General features: G+C 43.3%; 1 protein-coding gene across 2 annotated transcripts in view; it reads left to right on the forward strand.

Moving 5' to 3' along the window:
- The first annotated feature begins 1,156 nt into the window (after positions 1-1,156).
- The window catches only part of TRIM55 (tripartite motif containing 55), a 41,158-nt gene continuing 19,375 nt past the window's right edge, over positions 1,157-22,939 (forward strand). For both annotated transcript variants that reach the window (XM_024742612.1, XM_024742613.1), the window contains exons 1-7: positions 1,157-1,324; positions 1,862-2,034; positions 8,212-8,377; positions 10,361-10,456; positions 21,665-21,898; positions 22,248-22,270; positions 22,374-22,498. In XM_024742612.1, coding sequence (XP_024598380.1) covers positions 1,157-1,324; positions 1,862-2,034; positions 8,212-8,377; positions 10,361-10,456; positions 21,665-21,898; positions 22,248-22,270; positions 22,374-22,498 — 985 coding nt within the window. The remainder of the gene's footprint in view (positions 1,325-1,861; positions 2,035-8,211; positions 8,378-10,360; positions 10,457-21,664; positions 21,899-22,247; positions 22,271-22,373; positions 22,499-22,939) is intronic.

Here is a 22,939-nt window from a genome sequence, read left to right on the forward strand (position 1 = left end):
TCAAGAGCAGACCAAGAATTCTCAGAAATGACCAGGGAAACTATCATTTAAAAAATCAACTTGGTAAATACAGACAAATGCAGAGGGGTACAGATATTTCAGACCAGATAAAACCCAGGTGTGGAAGCAGGATTCCATTTTCACTTCCACTGAAAATGGCACTGATATTTGTCCCCCACTATATGGCAAAATTAAAATAATGGGTCTGCCACCCCATGTGCCAGTTACTACCTCATTACTGATTGGCGCAAACTAAAATTTTTAAAGATTGCCAAATTTTCTTTGTGTTTCTAGGTGTGTGTAGGGGTGGTGGTGTATATGATGAAGGAGGGTTAGGAAAAAGAGAAAAGGGCATACTAGAGCTTTATTATACAACTTTGTTTTAAAAAAATTGGATCAACTGGTGTTTGGATTTTTTAAAAGTTTTGTGGATACTTTTATGGTGAAAAGATTTGAAATCAGTTTTTAAGTTGAAATTTTTCCCATTTCACAACCCTCACAAAGATGAAATATTTAACACTAAGCAAGTCTTTTTAGTTGATTACCCTTGTGAAGCCAGGATAATGACATTCCAAGCAGACATGCTTCGTTTGTTTTCACCTAGGATAGTATTATCATGCTACTTTTGGTGACTTGCTTCCTAAATTCTCAAGACAGAAATGGCATTCATTATACAGTGAGACTCTTGGACTATGTTCTCCCTGGTCCTGGAGAAGCCCATCACCAAGCCCTTGCTGACTGCTCACAGGGGGCCTAGCTCAGCGACTGGGCACCAACATTTGCATCTGTTGTTGACAACTGTCAGCTTCACCTCCCTCTCCTCACAACCCCGTCTAAATGGTGTTTGTAATCCTCCTTCCCACCCACTCTCTTCACTCCCTGGGGTGGAAATGTTGGCCCCTGTTCTCTGTCACCTGTCAGAATCCATCCTCCTGTCACTGGCTTATACGGACAAGTCTGTCTGCTGTCATGTGACCCTCGGCTGCTAAAAACAGCTCCAGCCCCACTCTGAACCTGGGCCTGAAACAATGTCCTCCACGGAAAGAAACGTAAAGGACACTTGATCACACAATCCTTGGAATTATTTCCAGGAATCACTTGCAGAAACCATTCGAAGCACCCTTTCCCTGGCAGAGCACACAGGGACGGCCAGGAGATGAGCGCATCTTTGAATTACAAGTCTTTTTCCAAAGAGCAGCAGACCATGGATAACTTGGAGAAGCAACTCATCTGTCCCATCTGTTTAGAGATGTTCACGAAACCCGTGGTCATTCTCCCCTGCCAGCATAACCTGTGTAGGAAATGTGCCAGTGACATTTTCCAGGTAGGTTTGTTTGGAATGGAGGGGGTGGAAAAGATTCCCTCTTCTCCGAATCAAGCGCTTAACTTTGAGGTAATTTCTTTAGAAAGCTGTATAAGGTTGCATTTGTTAAAAAAAAAAAAAAAGGTTTTAAAGTGATTTGCTTTGTACTTTGCTGTCAGCCTCCTTCTTACTCTCAAATCTAATTTTATTTCAATACCAAGAATCATACTTGTTTAAAAAAAACTGAATCTGTCTCAAAATTGTAAATGAATTACTGCCCAAGACATTAATGTTGGAGTTTCTGGCTGGAACTTTTGGTTATGAAAATGCTGGGTGGAAAATCACCTCATGCTGAAGACGGTACATGGCACTTGACGGTGGATAAGTGTTGGCCCTGCATTTCAGGACCACTTGCCGATAATGCCCTAAGGGACGACCTCACAGCAAGCTGAAAGCTGGAGTTGATGTTGTTCCTAGTGTAACAGAGAGTGAAGGGAAGCCTCTGAAAAGCTACCTGTGGCATTACTCAATTCCTCTTTTCTTGCTTGGCGAGAACAGGCCTCTAACCCGTACTTGCCCACAAGAGGAGGTAGCACTGTGGCCTCCGGGGGCCGATTCCGTTGCCCATCCTGCAGACACGAAGTGGTTTTGGACAGACATGGGATCTACGGGCTTCAGAGGAACCTGCTGGTGGAAAATATCATTGACATCTACAAGCAGGAGTCCACCAGGTAGGGTTCTCCTGTGTGTCAGACACATCTGAAGCTTGTCTTCATTATTTGTTTGTTTGTTTTAGTGGGTCGCTATACTGAATGCTTGTTTACCAATCAGGGGCTAATTGTTTTATAGGAAAATGTTTTTCCAAGTCAGTCCTTCCCAATGGGAGTGAGAGTTGCTCTTGGGAGGAGAGAAGGAAGCTGGGGCCCATGCTTTTGTATCAATTTCAGAATGAAGTAACTCATTAACGCTAATCCAGTCCAGATGGTGATATTGAAAGAGGCATAATGCTGCCCTACCCCCAGCCTTGTATTACATCCCTCGTAGACGCTTCTGCACTACATAGCTTCTTTATAGCTCCAGATTCTACATAGCGGAAAAATTAGAGTGCAAAACGACAGAAAATGAACAGAAATGGCATCTCCCCAAATCGGCCTGTTCTTAGTTCGGACAGTCTCATGTAAAAATTATCTAGAGGATAATAATAAAAACAAAATCCTCTGACATAGTTAGTCATGGTAGTGACTCTGGGAAGTAGCAAAGCAAGGTAGACTCCTGGGATTTAGCAACTTAGAGTTTAGAGACAGGGGAGGAAAAAAAAAGGCTGGAGCTCAGGTTATGTCTCCCTATTCTCTAGGTTATTCTTCCTGAATACTGTTGGCACGCATGCAGCATATACATCAGTCATTTTTTACTTTTTTGAAAAGGGCTTCTTATTCATCGAATCACACTGGCTACAGAGTTCCTTTCCTAGAGACAACACAGGGGGAGTTCATTCCTAGAAGTGCTGGTGTTGAGGAGCCCTTTTTCAACTGTACACAAGGCAGTCAAGTCCATAGCGCTTGACAGCAATACTGAGACCATCTAGAAATGATCTCACTGTGCTTCCTAGTAGGAGACACGGATTCACGGGACATCTGCAGGGCTCGAAGAGCCTTGTGCTCTTAGAAGGAAAGCTGTTCTCTAAATCGAACATATAATTATTATAATTGCTATGGCTATTCATTTCTGCTTAAGATTCAAAACTAAATTAGATAGTGCCAGGATATAGATGGCACTGGGAAGAAGAATTGCTGATGACATACTGCAGAGATACAGAGTGGGCCATTTCCCTCGCTTCCAAAATCTCTTGAGAAGAAGGAAAGTACCGCTGCTGTAATTAAGATCTGATCTCATTTTATTTCATTATTTTAAGATGCAAATAGATACACTGTCTCTTAAAAAAGTTAACCAGCCAATTAATAACCAACTAATTACTAAGGCTGTTTATATAACAACTGATTCAGTGCCTGCGACAGTGCCTCGCACAGAGCAGTTGCTCCGTAAGTACCAGATGTTTAAGCAACACCATAAATCTTCTTACACGTTCTATTTATTGCCATAATTTTCTGTTTTGCTACTTGCGACAGTGAGAGCTTGAATGATGTGAAATAATAACAATAATGGTTATGTAATCCCGAGAAGAGGAGATGTTAAAATCTGTAGCGTAACACTACATGACACATCCTGGCTTTAAAGTCTATGCAATGCATCTGCCAAAACTAGTGCCTAGGTGAACAAATTAAAAGCAATGAACCAATCTCTAACAATGAAGCTCACAGCTGAGTGCCTAGTGGTGTTTTTGTGATTATCAGATTCTTCTTATGCTGCTGTTTCTTGAACCTGAGACTTGCCTTTGGGACATTTTTAATTGGTAGCAAAACCACAAATTGTACAGAGAGCTCGGGCACATGTTTGGACATAAACCCAGTTGTTCCCTGAGGGCTGGCAGATTTACCAGTCCAGACTCCTAAGCCTCAGGGTATGTGAGGTGACTCTGGAATAACTTTGAAATACAGAGTGAGATGAACCCTGGCCCACATTAAGGTGGAAGCAGAAAGGGCAGGGGCTGGTCAACTCTGGCCTCCCGCAGAATGGCTAGAGATTGTAGGTCTCAATAAAACCTGGCCTTCTTATCTAGAATTCTGCCTGGTGCTGAGCTAGCCAGAGCTTGCGGGGGGCGGGGGCCGGGGGGGGGGTGACGCGAGAAGGAACTAATTTCACTAGTATTAATAATGAACATAACGGGACTTCCCTGGTGGTCCAGTGGCTAGGGCTCCGCGCTTCCACTGCAGGGGTCACGGGTTCAATCCCTGGTCGGGGAGCAAGGATTCCACATGTCCCACGGCCAAAAAAAAAAGAACATAATAATTAACCTTAAAATACAGCAAGTCAAACCAATATGTGTTGAATATGTGTCAGCCACCGTTCAGGGTGTTATACACATGAATCATGTAATTCTTTAATTCTCACGACTATTTTAAATATTTTATTCAAAGTTATGCATATGCATAATTTTAAACATTCCAATCTCACTACAAGGCCTCGAAAGAGAGCTGCATTCTGTGCCCTACTCTCTCTTTGCCCCCAAGTCTCACTCCCCAGAGTCAGCCACGTTTAATTCTTTCAGCTGTTCTTCTGCCACTTATCACCCAGTGATGTGTGTCTGCTACTAGCAGGCTCCTATTCTTTGGTTTTTCAGTTTTAGACCTTATCTATTGACTTCACTGTAGACAATTAGGGCTGAGTCCCTGCATGGTTGGCTTTACCTTCTACTTTTCTTTTACTCTCCCCTGGGTTGAAGCCCTTGTTTCCTGGATCCTTTGTCATCCTCTTTGTTGGTTTACTCTACTGTTTTTGTGGAGCACATCCTCAAGTAATCCCCTAAAGTGTGCAAAAAGTCCTCCTCTTTCCAGTCCCACCCCCTGCCCTGCACTCCTGGGTGCCTGGCCTCTGCAGTCCCAGGGCCTTTGCAGGGGGAGCCTGTAAAGCTTGAGCAGCTTGTCCTGTGCGCCTTTACCCTGCAGGCTCCCAGCAGAACCAAGATGCATTTCAAACAGGTCACGTCCCTTCGTCCAGCTGTTCCCAGTTTCCCACATTTGGTTGCATCTCTCCTCTGCTGTTATTTTGCTCATTTTTTGTCCTTATTGATTTATACCTTTTTATTCCCTTACTCTCATTTTAGTGGGATTTCAGCAGGAAACAAATAAATAAATGCGTTCATTTTGTCATATTTAATTAGAAGACTCCTAGTCCAATTTTCAGATATGAGTAAAAGCTGAGCCTGAAAGAGTTGAAGGAACTCGCCTAAGGCCATACGGCCACCACTTGGAGAAACTGAGTTGGGATTAAACTTTGAGATCAGTTTGACTGTAAAAGTACTGCCTGAACATGGAAGCAACCTAAGTGTCCATTGACAGATGAATGGATAAAGAAGATGTGGCACATATATACAATGGAATATTACTCAGCCATAAAAAGAAACAAAATTGAGTTATTTGGAGTGAGGTGGATGGACCTAGAGTCTGTCATACAGAAGTACTGCCTGAAATGCATCATCAGCACCAGATGCCCATCCTTCAGGAAACTTGAAGATGGTCCCCGAAACCCCAGAGAGCAGAGGGAACAGGCTACAGACTCCCTGAGACTAGCCTGCACGGAACGGCTGGGGGCCACAGCCAGCATTTGGTACTGAGACCCGAACCACAACTGAGAGCTCGGACTCCCTCACCTCATGAAGTTGACTTTGCGTCTTTATTCTACATGCCACATTTGTCCCAAGTCTGTTATGTGGCATAAGGTGTCTGAAGGTTTTCATTCTACACCCATTTGTAAGTGGGGGATGCCTCTCGGCCTGTGTTGCCACCTGAACAACAACAACCTAATAAGGAATATTGCAGGCAGTCCTTGGTCTGTATTGCATCATGAAAAAGTAATCACAATCGACAACTAAATGAAGAGCCCATGGCTGTTTCCACATTTTCAGTATTGCATACCCTGCAAATATCTGAGCTCTACAATATCGTCCCTGGTCAGAGCTGCTAACATCAGAGCAGCACGTGGGACGCAGGCTACCCTCGGGAAATGCCTGGGGGAGAGGGGCCGCGGCAGCATCAGCTGTGCCATCTCCCAGTTAATGTGCTCTGGACACTTGCTTGACATGTATTACGAGGTGGAGGTACAGGGGAGGGAAGGTTTTAGAGGTAGAGGAGCCTTTGAATCACCACTCCTAGTCTCTAGATAACCGCTGGAGGCCTTTGTCATTTATAAGTAGAGCCTTCAGGATGTTGTCTGGTCTTTTCCTTTGCCACTCAGGAGAGCCAAGTGACTAAGCTTTCCCCATAGTTCACACACCTTCTCCAGATGAGCGATTTTATGTTAGAGCACAGGGAACACTGTCCACGAATCTGGCAAATTCCCTTTTACTTCTCATTCATTCAACAAATATGTACTGAGCACCTACTCTGTGCAAGGCACTGTTCTTGGCACTGGGAACCCAGCAAAAAAGGAGACAGACCATGGCCCCTGCCCTCATAGAGCTCACATTCCAGTGGAGGAAATAGACCATAATGTATATAATGGAATATTATTCAGCCATACAAAAGAATGAAATATTGCCATTTGCAGCAGCATGGATGGACCTAGAGAATATTATACTTAGTGAAGTAAGTCAGACAGAGAAAGACAAATATTATGTGATATCACTTATATGTGGAATCTAAAAGATAATACAAATGAATCTATATACAAAACGTAAAAAGACTCACACCAGACATAGAAAAATTTATGGTTACTAAAGGGGAAAGGGAAGGGGGAGAGGGATAAATTAGGAGTATGGGATTAAACAAACTATATTGAAAAAATAGATAATCTACAAGGATTTCCTGCATAGAGCAGGGAATTGTATTCAATATCTTGTAAAAACCTATAATGGAAAATAATCTGGAAATATATATATGTATAACTGAATCACTTTGCTGTACACCTGAAACTAACACAATATTGTAAATCAACTATACTTCAATAAAATAAAAGTTCAGTTCCAAATCTGAGATGCTTCTAAATAATCCTGTGTTTGGGAAAATGAGGAAAGATTTTGGATTTGTATTTAAATTTTCCAAACAATTCTGAAGACTATTAACAGCCTCAGTCTTTGAATAGGACATATCAAAATTCCAGATTTCGTATAAGTAGGCTAAAACCACCCTTCCCCCCATGATCTCCAGAGGGAGCCTATAACATCACGAGGTGACATAATTTTGATCTTGACGTATTCTAACACCTAAACCACGAAGATGGTTAGGGAAATATACCAGGTCCTACCACGTGATGTGAACCTGGGCTCTCCAGGTGATTTCGCAGCTAAGAGGTTATCCTTGAGCAGCAATAATTTGTCACTACCTCTCTCATGCTTCTTCATTGCTTGGACATGGTGGTGCCCCGGAAGTGCAAATCTCACAAGCACATACAAACCCAACGCTCCATTATGACCTGGGCAGCTTTGAGAAGTTTTGGTTGGTTTGGTTTGGGAGAACTGAAACTTGCGGATTGCCTGTGAGGTTTGGACTTCCGGCGTACCACCGTGTCCCAGAACAACATTCTGCACTTTTCTTATTGCCTAAAGTATTCAGTGTAGTTGTTCACATCCACTGAGCACATACCACCCCCTCTTAACCACTGCCGAGTCCGCAGGAAGTCACGTACATTTAGTTTTCTGGGCTAATGGCAGGAGGAGACCCAAACAAATCAAAAAAAGCACTTACACACAACTACTTCCAACCAGCGCCGAGATGAAAAATCAGAGATTTGGGCTCCCCCAGCCCACCTCCACGCTCACTCCTTTTGCCGGGGCCAGAGGCTGCAGCGGTGGGGCAAATGGGCCTCCCCGAAGCTGGTGCAAACTTGACATTTTGTTTATCGGAAACCTGATCCTCTTTACCCGTAATTGTAAAGTCTCTCTTGAGAGACTTGTGAGCATGTAGAGATGGTGCTGAAGCAGCTCCTGAGGAAAGAATCCGGTGCTCGGCTTTCAGGAATTGCACTAGCCCGTTTTTAAACCTTGAAATCGGCCAATGGGGGGAATACTCACACCAGAGAAATTGGCAAATGCTACAGGTCACAGTCTCCATGTGTCTCCACAGTCTCCAGCCAACCCCAGGCTGATTGGAAATTTGTCAGGACACTGCTGATAAACCCGTAGAGAATTTGGAGGGCTCCGAGCGCATGAAAGGGGCTCTGGAAGTCTGCTGGGGTAGGGTTGCTGTGGGTACAGGGTCTTGAGGGGTAGGATGCAATGCTGATCACCCCGTTGGGCCACCCGGCTCAGCTCTGCCGCAACCGGAGCTAACGCTTATCCACGTATCTCCTCCCAGACCAGAAAAGAAGTCCGACCAGCCCCTGTGTGAGGAGCACGAAGATGAGCGCATCAACATCTACTGTCTGAACTGCGAAGTGCCCACCTGCTCTCTGTGCAAGGTCTTCGGGGCACACAAGGACTGCCAGGTGGCTCCCCTCACTCACGTGTTCCAGAGGCAGAAGGTAACAGAGGCCTTTCCACCCCTCCTCCGAAGCCCCTTCCAAGTGCCTGCGTCATTGACTCGCTGCCCCCCAAGGAGAGATGCCCAATGCGCAGGGCCACAGGGCACTGAGGCTGGGCGGGCGAGGAGCGTAGAGCCGGAAGGGATGCTGCGCACCCTCCACACGCTTAATGCCCTGCAGGCTGGTGGGGAAGGTGCGGGAGGGAAGAGATGCAGAGAGTCAGGAAGGGGTCCGGAGGGGAAGGGTCGCTGTGTTTGCGCCCGTTGGAGGTTGTTGAAGATGTGCATTGTTATGGGACTCGGTCCGAGCTCAAGCTGCTCAAACATTATTTGAGGTTCAGACTATAGGTAATAAAAGGATAACTTTTTACTCCACTCAGAACATTTTTCTTCATTCACCAACCAAAGATTCCTTTGGCCTTCCTCAAGGCCTTTTCTCGAGCACTCCTAGTTGGTAGGATTACAGTGAATGACACTGCGTTACACGTTCCCTTGGGCTGGCCCTCCAGCCTGGGTTAAACTGGCCTCCTAGCCTTTCAACCTAGGCCAGCACTGAGGGCACCATCCATGCCCTCACCCCAGGGCCTCAGACCCCTCATTCTGACCAAATACAGGATGTCCCAGCTTATCACTCACCTGCCAATCCGGTTTCACCCACAGGCAAGTAGAAGCTTATCCATTTGATGCAAATAAACTGTGGGGCTGTGTGCTCAGAGAGTTGCAACCAAGTCCTGGCATCTAGAATTTGAGAAGCTCCACATCTCGGCTTCTTTCTGTAAGAATCAGAGAGTCCACATTTGGTCAGTGTTTTACACCAAATACAGTATAGAGTTGGAATTAAATTTGGAAACCAAACTTTGGGCAACACCAGTTGCAACCAGTGAGTACTAACTGCTAAAGAAGCAGGATTTAGCAAGATATCCATAACATTTATTTATTTTTCAATCCACTTAAGACTTATCCCCCGTTTCCCTTTTACCTGCCCCCCCCCCCCCACTCATACCTGTTAGAACTGAATGGTACCTGTGTCACACCATTCCTCTCAGAGCCCTGAGGCCCATGTGGGATGGACAGAGGCAGGCTGGCAGAGCTTCCATCCCGCTCCGGTTTGGCCAAAGCAGCCTCACTTTTTACCTATTGGGATTATTTATTACCTTCCATTTGAAGAAAGGGTTCTGCAGCTTTAAAATGTTTTACAACCACTCTTCTGGTCCAGTCTCCTCACTTTATATGTGAGACAATGAAGGTCCAAATTGATTACATGTTTTGCCCAATATCATAGAGAAGTTGAAGGCAGAGTTGGACCAAGCACGTAGGTTTCCTGAGTCCCACTCATTCAGTGTTTCTTGTGCTCCAGAGGCCAGCCTTGCGAGGGGGTAAGTAAGAACAACGGAATCGCTTCGGGGTCCAAAGAGCCCTGAGAGGAATTTCAAGTTGAAATTTTTTTTCTGGAAACAGTTGAACGTTACAGTTTTAAGTTTGTAATGACTTGGTCTAGAATATGAGTATTTGTTTGCATCTAGCATGTAGAGGATGCGTAATAGGTATACGTTGAATAAATGAATATTTCTCTAGTAAAACTGATCCTGAGCTGCACTAGACAAATAATTCATTTTGGGCCCCTGATGTCACATTTTGGTCTTCATTCAATAAACAATTCTTAGAATTCTTTACCCTGAATGTGCTATTCTCTATGGCCTATAATTCGGTGTCCTTAATGTTTTCAGCAGGGTCACAGTCTCTATTAAGAATTTGATGAAAACTATGAAACTTCTTCCCAGACAAATGCATTTATACACACATCCATTCAGAATTTTATTTACAAGATCAGGAGGTTCTCAGGCCTCCCAGCCTCACTGTTCCTCCTTTGGGGGTTCCGTGGACCCTAAATTAAGAACCCATGAGGACACTACTAAGATGAACTCACAGTCAGTGCTGACTAGAAAGCCCCTAAAATCTTGCATCCCTCTTTTCTCTCCATTAGTCTGAGCTCAGCGACGGCATTGCTGTCCTTGTGGGAAGCAATGATCGGGTCCAGGGAGTGATCAGCCAGCTGGAGGACACCTGCAAAACGATCGAGGTGAGTCAGGTGGCCTCAAGGGAGTGTAAACCGTGCCTGAACCCCTGGGGTTTTGTGGCTTCCTCAACACCACCCTAGAAATCCCCGTTCCAACATTTCAGTCTTTCCATATAGGATGACCTCCTTCCTGATGTGTCTCTAAAATATTTACCTCCTGGCACACAAAAGAGAAGTTACCACATGAGGCAACAAGGCAGATCTTACCACATTTATCAAGGTGGTCGTTACAGGTGCTCTTTCTTGGGCAACCCGTTTTGAAAGATTAGCTACAAGAAAAATCAGTTTCCAGTAGTGACAATGAGTGTTTTCCACCATCATAGCACAGTTTCTTTGTGGAAATCTAAACGGTCTTAAGAAATGCTAGTTGGTGCTTTAGAAAGTCATGTGCAGATTCGAGCTGCATATCTAAGCTCTAACAGTGGAGTTGCTGCCTGCCTGCAGGGAGAGAGGGGGTCAGTATCTGGGAGCTCACTGAGGCCAGAGTCCCGGCTCCTTCATCTCCGCTGGCCCTCTGTCTGGCCCAGTGCCTGGCACATAATAAACACTCAATTAAAAACTTGATGAACAAATGGCTCACACTTAGGTTTGGCATGTCAGAAATACTGGGAATCCACTTTTTCTCAAGATCAAATATAAACTGTATAGATGCTGAAGCCTAAGGGGTTTTGCCACGTGGCAGATGTCTTTCCAAGAATTGAAGGTCCACAGGTTAGTTCAGCCCTGCTGCATGGGGGCAGGTGCAAGCCACCTGGGTTTGAGTCCAGGTCTCTGGCTGTTTAACCTGGAGCAGTTTATTACTACTCCCTGCTCTAAGCTTCGGGGTTGTGCTTTAGTTGGACCTCAGAAGCCTGTACTGCTCAGTTAATGGCATGTTGTCTTTATTGCTGTGGACACGGCCCCTCTTGTTATCTATTTATGCCCACTCCTTTTCTCTGTAAATAACTACTCTAACATGTTTAATGTTCCATTTACCTGTATTCCTACAAAATGTGTGTTGTTTTATATGCATGTCTTTTAATTTTATAAACGGTATTTTGTTGTTCTTCTCATTCTGCTTCTTACTTTTTTTAAACTAAACGTTATGTTTTAAGATCCATTCACAAGTACATTCATTCCTTCAGTTTTCTCCTGGAAAAACAGGGCAAAGTACCCGTTTTATAGAGTTAACCGTGAGGAGTTAAGTAAGCATAAACAGTGCTTAGCCTAGCGCCTGGCATACGGTGAGTGCCTGATAAATGCTCTAATCTTACCATTCTATCGCTTGAAAGGCAAATTCTATCAAAAGCCAAAGGCCAGTTCCTAGATGATGACTTCAAGATGTTGGCCGAAATCATCTCATTTTAGATTCACACATCATTAAAGTCAGTCTCCTCTCTTCCCCATACTCACATTCCTGAAAAGATTCATGATGGATCTGGAATCCATTTATAGAAGGACAGTTTTCTCTTGAAGAGCTCAAAGAGATTCTGAAGTGGACAATATAAACTTTTTTTCTTTTTACGTATTCACAGTAAAGGCCAAATACAACTTAATCATTAGGCCATGAATCAGCACTCAGTGTGGTACCACACTGAGTCTCGAGTGTATAAATAGGCATGTGTTGCTTGTGGACAAGTGAGGTCATCTCTATGCTGGTCTCTGCTCGCACCTTCATCAGAGGCCTCTGTCAGGGGAACAGGCTTTCTGTCGGGGACGTTGAGGCTGGAGAACACAAACGACGAAAGTCCTGTGCGGCACGCTGGGCCTTGAGCAAATGCCAAGGGCTCTGCTCCACTTCGGCAGCACAGGAGGACACAGAGGGCGAGGAGAGACTTGACAACAGGTTTTCTTCCTGGAGGCCTGTCAGGGGCACAGTGGGAAGCAGCTGTTTGTTCTTTCATTGAGAACAAGACAAGAAGGAACAGGTTTGAAGTTAAGCCCGCAGAAGGGATTAACTGTAGATATCAGAAAGAACTTCCTGAGAGTGAAGGTCAGGATTACAACCCCTATTGTTACTGATAAAAACATCGGTCCAATGTACACACTTTTACGAGTATTTTCACAGTTCCCCAGAGGAAGCTGTGTAATTTTGCCCCAGGAGGCTTCAAGATGAGTCAGCAAATTGTCAGGAGGAGTCCATCCCCTTTACGCATTTCATTCACCCCTGGGATTTTAACTTAAGGAAATAAGATGAAGACGTGGTATATAAACAGGACAGAATGCCTGTACTCATAGGGGGAAAACATGCCAGAAACCAAAAGTGTAAGAGCAGGGAATAGTGGGATGACAGGTGATTTTCAAGGCCTTCCTTATATATGCCTGTATTTCACATTTTTCTAAAGGAAGCCTGAGATTTTTTAAATAACCAATAAAAGAAAGGATACATGAATGAATAGGGCTCAGATAAGCACAGTTCTTTCAGATCAGTTTAAGTGGCTCACCTGGAAACATAGGGATTGGCTCAGAGCCCCCCAGAGGTCTCTGATTTTATTTTATGATTCCTACTTGATGCAAATACCCTCCATTTGAAGAGGCCCTGAGGACAGAGACACAGCTATAAATGGCCCCATCGTGCACCTCGAATCGCTTATGTGGCCTCCCGCAGAGCCAGGGTCCTATCAGCAGGCCAAGCACCAGGGCAGGGCAGCGAAGCGCACTGGGGTCTACCTTGCCAAGCAGGTGAATTCTGTACCAGGGGTCAGGGTCACAGAGCTCCTGTGTCTCCTGTCCTGCCTGGGGTGGTTGTTTCCCTTTGTGGCTCTGCTCATCACCTGCCTGGAAACATTTTCCGAGAAGCCATCAGCGGCTCCCAGCCAGGGGGTGGGGAGCTGTTTTTGAAGAATTCTCTTTTCTGATTGGTGAAGAGCTCCATAGGGACAGGAAATGGAGCAGCCCCTGGGGTGGGCACTATCCTTCCTAATTACATGGCCTCCCACTCGGGGCCCTGACACCTGCCCTTGCAAATGTCTAATTTTGTCCCTAATCATGTAATGTCTTGCAGGGCTGGCCTGGGCAGGCAGCCGGCCCAGGATCAGCCCTGGAGAGCTGCTGCGCTTAGGATAAATCACGCCGGGGACTCCTTGTAATCCTTTAAACACAATGTGTGCAGTTGATGTGAGTTTGCATTGATGATGAGAGTGGCCTTGAGACGGACCACAGTCACAAAAGGGAATTTGAACTGAGCTGGGGAGGAGTGGCATTCCCTCTTTGCTGTGGGCCGATGGGGGATGGAGGAACCTGCAGTCTTCTTAGCCCTCCTGACCGAGGTGGCTCAGCCTGAAACGTTCTCAGAGCTTGTGATTGCAGGTTGTTGGAGGGCCTTCTGGGCTGTTCTAGACGAGCCCAGCAAGATCTAAAGCTACACTTGCCTCTCCAGGCCTGGAGCTGTTCTGGGATGGGTTGGGACAGAGTAGGGGGACTGCTGGTCGGGGGTGGAGAATTGCACTGCCTCGGGAGCTGCTTCCAGAAAAACGTGCTTGACTTTCATTCCTCATCCCTAGAAAACGTAACCTCCCTCTTGTAGTCTTTCCAAACGGCGCTTATCCTAGGTCAATGGAAACCCAAGAGAGAAGGCTACTCACACTAGCCGTCCCGAGGCAGATCGGCCTAGAAATAATGTTGTTCTGCGTGGACGTCCGTTTAGGGGAAACAGCTACAAGCTGAATCATAACTATTTGATCTTGAGCATTTCCAGTATCTGAAAAACGGCACCTTTAATAAAATCCTCCAATGATTTTGCAATGACAACAAATCCATTATATTTCCAAATCAATGATTTTAACCAAACAGCTCTGAGACATTGTCCATGTGGTTACAAATATGAAGTATGACTAGAGTAAGAATCGTTCTAATAAGCATGCCAGAATTATGACATATGCTTAAAGAACAGATTTCAGAGTTTGAATTTTGGCTCTGCCATTTAATGATATGACCTTGGTCAAGTTACTTCCTCTCCCCGTCCCTCAACTCCCTCAGTGGTACAGGGGGGTTAATAAACCTTCACAGTGCTGCTGTGATGACTAAGAGGCACATGCTGGGGGCTCCGTACGTGTCACCTTGTATTGCTGTCACTCTCAGCTTGGAAAGAGTACACTTAATCTAATGATGCTGATAATTGTTTGAACCACTGGAGCATCTGGAGCATCTTTTAAATGGTGTCGGAATAAGACCTCAAGGTCTTGGTCAATTACAATGGCAGGGTGAAGCAACTCCCTGCAGTGGGAAAGATCGAAAATGAATGGAAGTAGATATTAGCTCTATTCTTTGAGGCTTTGTGATAACCCGAGATACTGGCAACAAAGGGAGGCTGAGCCCCTTCCAGGAAACATGCTGATTATCCGACAGCAGACGGGAGTGAATGAAACAGCTGCTCAGCTTGCCTTGGTCTGGTCTCATGCTTTCGCTGCACCATGGGGCTCAAGTCAGCGCAGGCTCACCTGACCCTCAGCCTTCAGAGGATTTCTCAAGGATCTTCTAAATGATCTGGACTAGTCCAGAGAACCCCTAATACCAAGAAACCCAGGAATAAGAATTGAAATGCCATAAGTTATAACAGAATTATTCTTCTAACACGAAGTGGGTGGTAATGCAACATGGTGGAAAAGAGCATTAAGTTTGGGAGTCCTGAGACCCATGGCCATTGAATGGAGTTCTTCCACTAAGCCCTGCACAGAGACACTGAGTGGACGGGGGAGGGGCTGAACTCCAGTCTGTGTGCCTTGAGGGATGATATTTTTCTAATTTGTCTGCCCCTTTTCTAGGGCAGCCTGTCAGAGACCTGGGTTCTCATCCTAGTCTGCGCTCATGGGGCTTCTGTCATGTGCTCGTAATTGGAATTGGGCTTTACCAATGAAGGCTTCCTCAGGAGAATCTTCCTACCTTAATATAGTTCTTTCTTTAATATTATTAACCTACTGTCTGATTTTTTTGGGGGGGACAGGGGTGTTGAGGGGAAAGGGAAGGAAACCCTGTTTGGTTTAATGAAGGGAATTTGGAAGTACCATATGTCAAATGAAGCTGAGTGGGCCCTTCCAGACCCAGAGCTGCTGTTTCGAACAAGGGTGTCTCAAAAGTTGAGGAATGTGGTGTAGATATGAATGGGCCGAGTAGAGCCACAGTTGCTCACTGACAAGTGATGGGACTCAGAGCTTATCTTCAGCTCTATTTTGGTCACAGAGCTACGCTCCTTACATGGTAAGAGCAGTGGTCACAATTGTCTTAGGTTTCCTGTGGTGGCCTTGGCACATTCCAAACCTGGGACTGACATTGCTGGGCTAGGATGTGTAATTCACATCTCAGTGCTGTGATGAACACTCTGAAACTTGCCATGAGTGGAAAAAGGCATTTTACATATATAAAGAGGCACTTTATAGTCTAAAGGCTCCAAATAACTCCACATTTACCTGAAGTTGTAGAGCCTTGAAACTGTAGAGTGGGAAGGGACCTTAGCAATCATCCAATCCCATCCCTTCTTGTACACATTAAAAAAAAAAAACTGTCCTGAGTTAAATGTCTTCCCTGAAGTTGCCTAGCTATTTTTTGCTGTTTTCTTTTGAGTGTTGAAAGAAGAAGAGGTTTGGAGTATCCACTTAAATACCTATGTCTTGGGAACAGAACAAAGTAGGAACTTGTGAGTGAGGGCTGACTATTCCTAAATACAATTCATATATCATTCATTCATCCAATCGTTCAAACATATACGCAGAATATGCCATATTCTGCACATGTAGTGCAGGGAAATAGATAAAGATGAGATAAACAGAAAATGTTCCTGCCCTTAAGAAGGTTTTATTCCAGTAGAGGAGTTAGACAATAAGACAAACAAAAAACAAGATTGTTTTCAAAGAGTAATAAGTGCCTGGGGAAAGGGTGAACCACGGAAAATCTAATGATAAAACCGCATAATGGTGCTTTGCTTGGCAGGCTATCTACTCTTTAGTATATGATCATCTATCGCTGATTTTTTTTCCATGAAAACTTCTCTTTGTAGTCATGTATCTTCTTTTTGCTTATTGCCACTAAAATATAAGGATGGCTAAAAATTAGAATCTGTCAGTTTTAACATTTCTATAAAGGCAACATCTAAACAATGTTTTTAAGATAAATGTTGAAGGTTATCTACTCACTTCTAAGGAAACAACCAAATGACTACTCAATGTTTTCCTTTTCATCCAGATATTATGGCATTGGTTAGAAACTAATATTCTACCTGTCATCATTTTACCATTTCAATGTGGGCAAACTAGTCTTCCTTTTATAAAATCACCCCTTTTTGGTATATTGCCTCCATACTGGGTTCTCCCTAGGGATGGGGTGGATTTTATTTCCATTAAAGTATGACAGACAAGTTTAATTTGTTCTTCTACATAAATCAGTATAAACATAACTGTCTTGGCAGCCCCAGGAGGAAGGCCATGGTGCAGTCAGAGGCTCCGCATCACAGTACACTTGGAGGCCAATACCAGTGCATTTATGATGGAAGTTACTTCAATTGCTAAACACACTCATGCAGAAACACGTGTGCGTATACACACACACACACACACACACACACACACATCCAACACCACACCCCACATAGAGGGGACATAGGAACTACAGGCATCAAAAGGAATAAAATGGACAATATTTGAAAAACTAAACTTGAAAGTTCAGAATGTATAGATGTTGATTCAATTAGTATATAGAGAAATGGGGGGAGGTACACAGCCTGGAACTGGGCTTAAAGATACATGCCTTTTTACTCAAGTAAATGAAAGGCATGATAAAAGCAAGGAGAAATCTTTGAGGTGAGGAAGTTTTTGTGCAGAAGAGATAAACATGGTTGCTATCATGCTTTTGCAGGCAACAATCATCCTTTAAAGTGTACTCTCTGAAGAGGTTTTGATGATGCAGAGGTCCACGTTTTTTCCATTCCATTTTTATGTTGCTAGACAGACTCTGTTAAAAGCATTTCAGATCCACACTTACAAAGGCACAGTAGGTACTGATATCAGAGTAATCAATCACTGTCAGTAGCAAGTTGGCCTCTGAGAGTGTGGTTTTTTGTTTTTGTTTTTTTCTTAGAGCATATACACCTGTTCCCTAATTACCTCGGAGGACAAGTTGATAAACTGAGCTGTTTGAAATTCACTGACTTTCACCGCACTTTTGAAGGTCTCCTAGCCTAGAAAGATTGAAGGGTGACCATGTTAGTATCTCGTGTATTGCTTCTACCTCAAAGAGTATGCGTGAAAAATAGAAGAATTTCAATTTCATGGAGTATTTCTGTTTTTTCATTCTAATCTGACATTAGGGTAACCTGAACATCTTAAGTGAATTTCTAAAAGTTTGTAAGTACCAAAGTACCAATTTCATAATTCCAGAAAAGGAGCATGCATTTTTCCTCTTTTAGAAACAGAGTTGTCCAACTCTTACATATTTTGCATAGAATTATATTAAAGGCAAGTTCAGCAAGAGAAAAAACAGAAGTGTTTTTTTCTGTTAGAAATTAGAAAATACAATAATTTTTCTACCATCCCCCTGAACACTGGGAAAGTATGGCCAGCTTTTAGATCTTATAATGCCTGATACATAGTAAGCACTTAGTGAATTTTGTTGAAAGAATTATAATGAATATATTTCTGAAACAATTTGAGGATTCTTGCCTTTAAAAGCCTACTTTCGGCATGGTAGATTTGTTAAATATATATTCAGTACATAAGCAGGTCACACATTTTTTTTTCCAAGTTACTTTAAAGTATATCACAACTGTGTGGTGGGAGTGGCAATGACCCAGGAGTTGAGAGACCTTGGCTCTATACCAGGCACTAACAGTAAATGGCTTGAGAAAGTGACTTAACTCTGCCGAGTTTCAGTCTCCACATAGGTGAAATGGTTAGTTTGGAGCAGGTTACTTCTGGTAGTCCGTGCAGCTTGAAAATTCTACAGTTGAATGGCTCAAATTAAGGAAAATTGAATCTAAATTTAACAAACACTGACATAGTGCCTACTATGTGCCAGGTAATATTATAAGTGCTTTACACACTATGTAGTCATGTAATAATAATTAAGCATATACTATGCATGGGGTAGTATTTCCTACACTGTAAAGTATAAGCAAATGACAGTTGCTATTAAAATGACAGTAATTTTATTAAAGTTCAATATAGTACACATCATTAAAAAAGCAGAGTAGAAATAAAATAATACTTGGAATTCAAAATAATATAAGAATAAAGTAGTTTTCCTGTTTAAACCACTAAGTAAATTTTAGATGGCTGAAATAAGTGATCTAATTTTTATTTGACTTAAGAGAATACACTAGCTGTGACGCTTGACTTCACATCGCTCTCACTGCAAATCATTGGCTTTCATAGGCTTGAATGTTCACACATATTAAATCATATAGAAGAAAACTTTTATGAAACAAAGATATTCTACCAATAATACATCTTAATATAGTATTCATTATAAATGTTTCAAGTGCACAATTTGTTTTAGAAAAATAAGCTAGAAACCAATGTATGATCACCGAAAACAGCAGAGCTTCTGGACATCAAAGGCATATTTGAGAAATGCAGTGGGCACATGGTTGCCTGTAAGCTTAGAACAGTAAGTACTACAATGGAAGAAATTTTGATTGGGAAGATACTAACAGGCTACAGTTCCTAGGCCTCATAATGGTCCAAATCTCAAGCTAAATGGCTAAAAAATGGATGGAAATTTGGCAAGTCCAGCAATTTCCATGTCTGGACATTCTGCGTGGGCCCTTGTCCTATTACTTTGACAACTGCTGGGAACGCAAGCATTTTCATCCCCTCCCTGTACTTCCTCTGCTCTTACTCATCCTTTACAGCCAAACTCGGGCACCACTTCCTCTAAGAAGTGTTTTCTGAGGCAACCCCTCCCTGCTCCCCTCAAATGGTCCCCGCCCACACAGAGGGTTGATTAAGGCCCCACCTCTATGCTTCTATAAAACCTGGTATGAATCTCTAACATAGTTTGATTTTTCAGGCTGCTAGGTCGTATTACTATTACTACTGGCCCATAGTCTTTCCCATTAAGTAAACTGTGAGCTCCTTGAGAACAAGAACTCTGTTTAATTCATTGTTGGATCACCAGAGCCCTGGAGAGTGGTTGACACAAATGTCCCACTTAAGAACTGTTTGTTAAATGAATGAATGGATGGGTGGATGACAGCAAGCTATTATTCACTAATAAAATAACTTGAACCATTGGCTCTCCTTTGTGCATTATAATTGGTTGGAAACTGTGATGAGAATTGACTGCGTCCAAAGGAGCCAACAGGGTGAGGGATGTATTTCTTGCACATTTGAGGAGTATCTTCATAATCAACAATTTGGTTTGGGTCATCCTCCCCTGCTTACTCTGAGGATAGTAGATAAATTGTGGGAAGATAAAACATCATTTAAAAAATCTGTTCAATGGAGATTTACTGAGCATCTACTATCCAAAGTGGTATGTGTCCTAGGCAGACCCAGATTCTATCCTCAAGGAGACCATAGTTTAGATATTTAAGAAAGGAAGAAAGCGACACATGACATCAAAGAGACCAATGTTTACTAAAATGAAAAAACATGTAATAAGGGTCATACAAAGGTCAGAGATGTCAGGGCTTCCCTGGTGGCGCAGTGGTCGAGAGTCCGCCTGCCGATGCAGGGGACACGGGTTCATGCCCTGGTCCGGGAAGATCCCGCATGCCACAGAGCGGCTGGGCCCATAAGCCATGGCTGCTGAGCCTGTGCGTCCGGAGCCTGTGCTCCGCAAGGGGAGAGGCCACAGAATTGAGAGGCCCGCGTACCACAAAAAACAAACAAAAAGGTTGGAGATGTCAGAGATAAATGGCCGGATTCACAAGAAGCCCCTACCAGGCAGGAGACCTAGGTTGGATCATCATGGCTCAAAACCTGCTCTAAGTTGTAAAGGTCTTGGACCCAGAGATGGTCGGGTCCAAGGATATTGGCCTACACACACACACACCAAGCTTACTGGAACTTGGAAAACCAAAAGGCCAATGACAAGGCCAACTGGAAAGTTAATTAGGGCTTACACATGGATTCAGAGTAAAGGGAGCTGGATGGAATGGGAGATGCTTCAGCCACACAATGCAAGTGCACAAGCCTGACCTCATATGCAAACCTTCTCTCTAGGAATCAAAGACTAGATCCAGTATTTCCCTCTCTTGGACAGTACTGGATACATAGAGGACCTGGTGGCTACAGGTATATGCCATACATAGTAACCATTATAGGATTTCAGAGGATTAAAAGATGACGTTCAGTCATAGAGATTCTTTATGGAAGAAGCGGTATGCCAACAGTGCCTTTTAAGATTGCTTAGAGTTTGCAACTGTGAATTGGGGGAAAACATTCTAAACAGAGGGGATAGCACGAGCAAAGAAAGCAAGGGGTTCATTTTTCGCTGGACACAGGATATGTGATGGAGGATAGTAGAGTATTATGAAGGAGAGGTGGAAACAGGTCATGGACAGGCTTGAAAGCTCGTTATGAAGTCAAACGTTATTCTTTGAGCAGTGGGGAGTCACAGTAGAGAAGAAGCGCTGTACGCCAGGGAAACGAGTTTGGCTCCAGTGTGTGAGCTGACTGGAAGGAGGGAACCCCAGATACAGAGGCCATTGGGAAGCTCCAGAATCTACATCCTTCAGCTCCAGGACTGAAACTAGGACAATAGCAATGTAGATGGAGCAGAGAGAGTCTGAAGGGTACTAATCAGGAAGTACCATGGTTTTTTCCAAATACACACATATACTCATTCCAAAGAAGATATAAAATAATTTAAAACCAAATCTGTCCTAATTTCTGTGAAATTCTCCACTTATAAAGAACAGAAGACTGAAAAATCATCCAGGGAATTCCCTGGTGGTTCAGTGGTTAGGACTCGGCGCTTTCACTGCCGTGGCCTGGGTTCAATCCCTGGTCGGGGAACTAAGATCCCACAAACCATGTGATGCGGCCCAAAAAACAAAAAATCATCCATCTATTTAGCCAATTTGATTGATTTGGGATGGTCTAAGTATCAAATATGATAAAAATGGGATTTTCAACACATCAACAACACAGTGGGTATGTATACCTAAGGGACAGGCTAAGGGAAAAGAAAAAAATATCCTACGTAAGTAAATTTTCTTTTCTCCCGAAATGTCCAGGTGATTTCTCCAGATAGACACTCTTTTGAACACTTTCTAACATTAGCTAACCCAACTAACAGGAATGCTGCAGAAAACAGAAACAGGAACTTTGTGAGAAGTTTGATTACCTGTATGGCATCTTGGAGGAGAGGAAGAACGAAATGACCCAAGTCATCACCCGAACCCAAGAGGAGAAGCTGGAACATGTCCGTGCTCTCATCAAAAAGTATTCTGACCATTTGGAGAACGTGTCAAAGTTGGTTGAGTCAGGAATACAGTTCATGGATGAGCCAGAAATGGCAGTGTTTCTGCAGGTAAGTACCCCTTTGGCCCCTGAGGAAACAAACCAAGACGGTGGGGAGATGATCCTGAAAAGCTGTCATCACATTTTCGTTATTTTCTGTACATCTCATTTTGATCTATCTTCTCAACCAAAATATATGTGCTTATATCTCCATCTGTTTAAACTATTTCATAAGCATATATTTAAAGGACCATGGCATTGCTTAAATTGAAAGGGTTCTGGTATAAAACAGCAGTTCTTTACAGCACTTAGAAACTAAGCTATGAGACGTTCAGAGTCAGCAAAGGAAAGAATTAAATCTCAACACCGTCTTTGATGAAATGAATTTAAGTAGGCTTGTCTTTCGTTTGCTTCCACAGAATGCCAAAACCCTGTTACAAAAGTAAGTAGTTTTCATTTCATGAAAAAAAGTATACTTTTCATTTTTACCCAAGGCTATCAAACTTTACACAGTGACAGAAAGTGGCAACTTGTCTTTGTTGCAGAATTTCTGAAGCATCGAAGGCATTTCAGATGGAGAAAATAGAACATGGTTATGAGAACTTGAACCACTTTGCAGTCAACCTCAGTAGAGAAGAAAAAGTAATACGCGGAATTGATTTTTACAGAGGTTTGTTATTCTTGTGACCATTTGGCCAAAATTGCAGGTGTGTGAAAGCGTCAGATGGGTTCAGTGGGGGGAAAGGGGGATCAGGATCATCTCCTCAATGGATGTCGACAACTTTACAAGGATCATAATCCAACGTGAAGCTCGATTTCATGACAGGATCATATAGTTTGTTGACGGTGTTTATTTAGCTTTGCATATCACAGTGCTTATTATAATTCTGGTATTAGGTATTTAACTCTGGGTTGTCAAATATTTAATCATCGATGGTGATGGTAATATCTCAACTTCAACCCTACACAAGGTGCGAGCCATAATGATAATAATGTGAAGTGTCATCAGGTGCAAGGTTAAGGATGAGATATAAATAAAACATAGTAGACACTTGGATTAGACATTGTAGCACTTTCAGTTAAACTCTAGAGGGCAAGAAAAGCAATGGGT

This window comes from Neophocaena asiaeorientalis, unplaced genomic scaffold (assembly GCF_003031525.2).
Source record: "Neophocaena asiaeorientalis asiaeorientalis breed wild unplaced genomic scaffold, Neophocaena_asiaeorientalis_V1.1 scaffold226, whole genome shotgun sequence".
NCBI classification, from domain to species: Eukaryota; Metazoa; Chordata; class Mammalia; order Artiodactyla; family Phocoenidae; genus Neophocaena; species Neophocaena asiaeorientalis.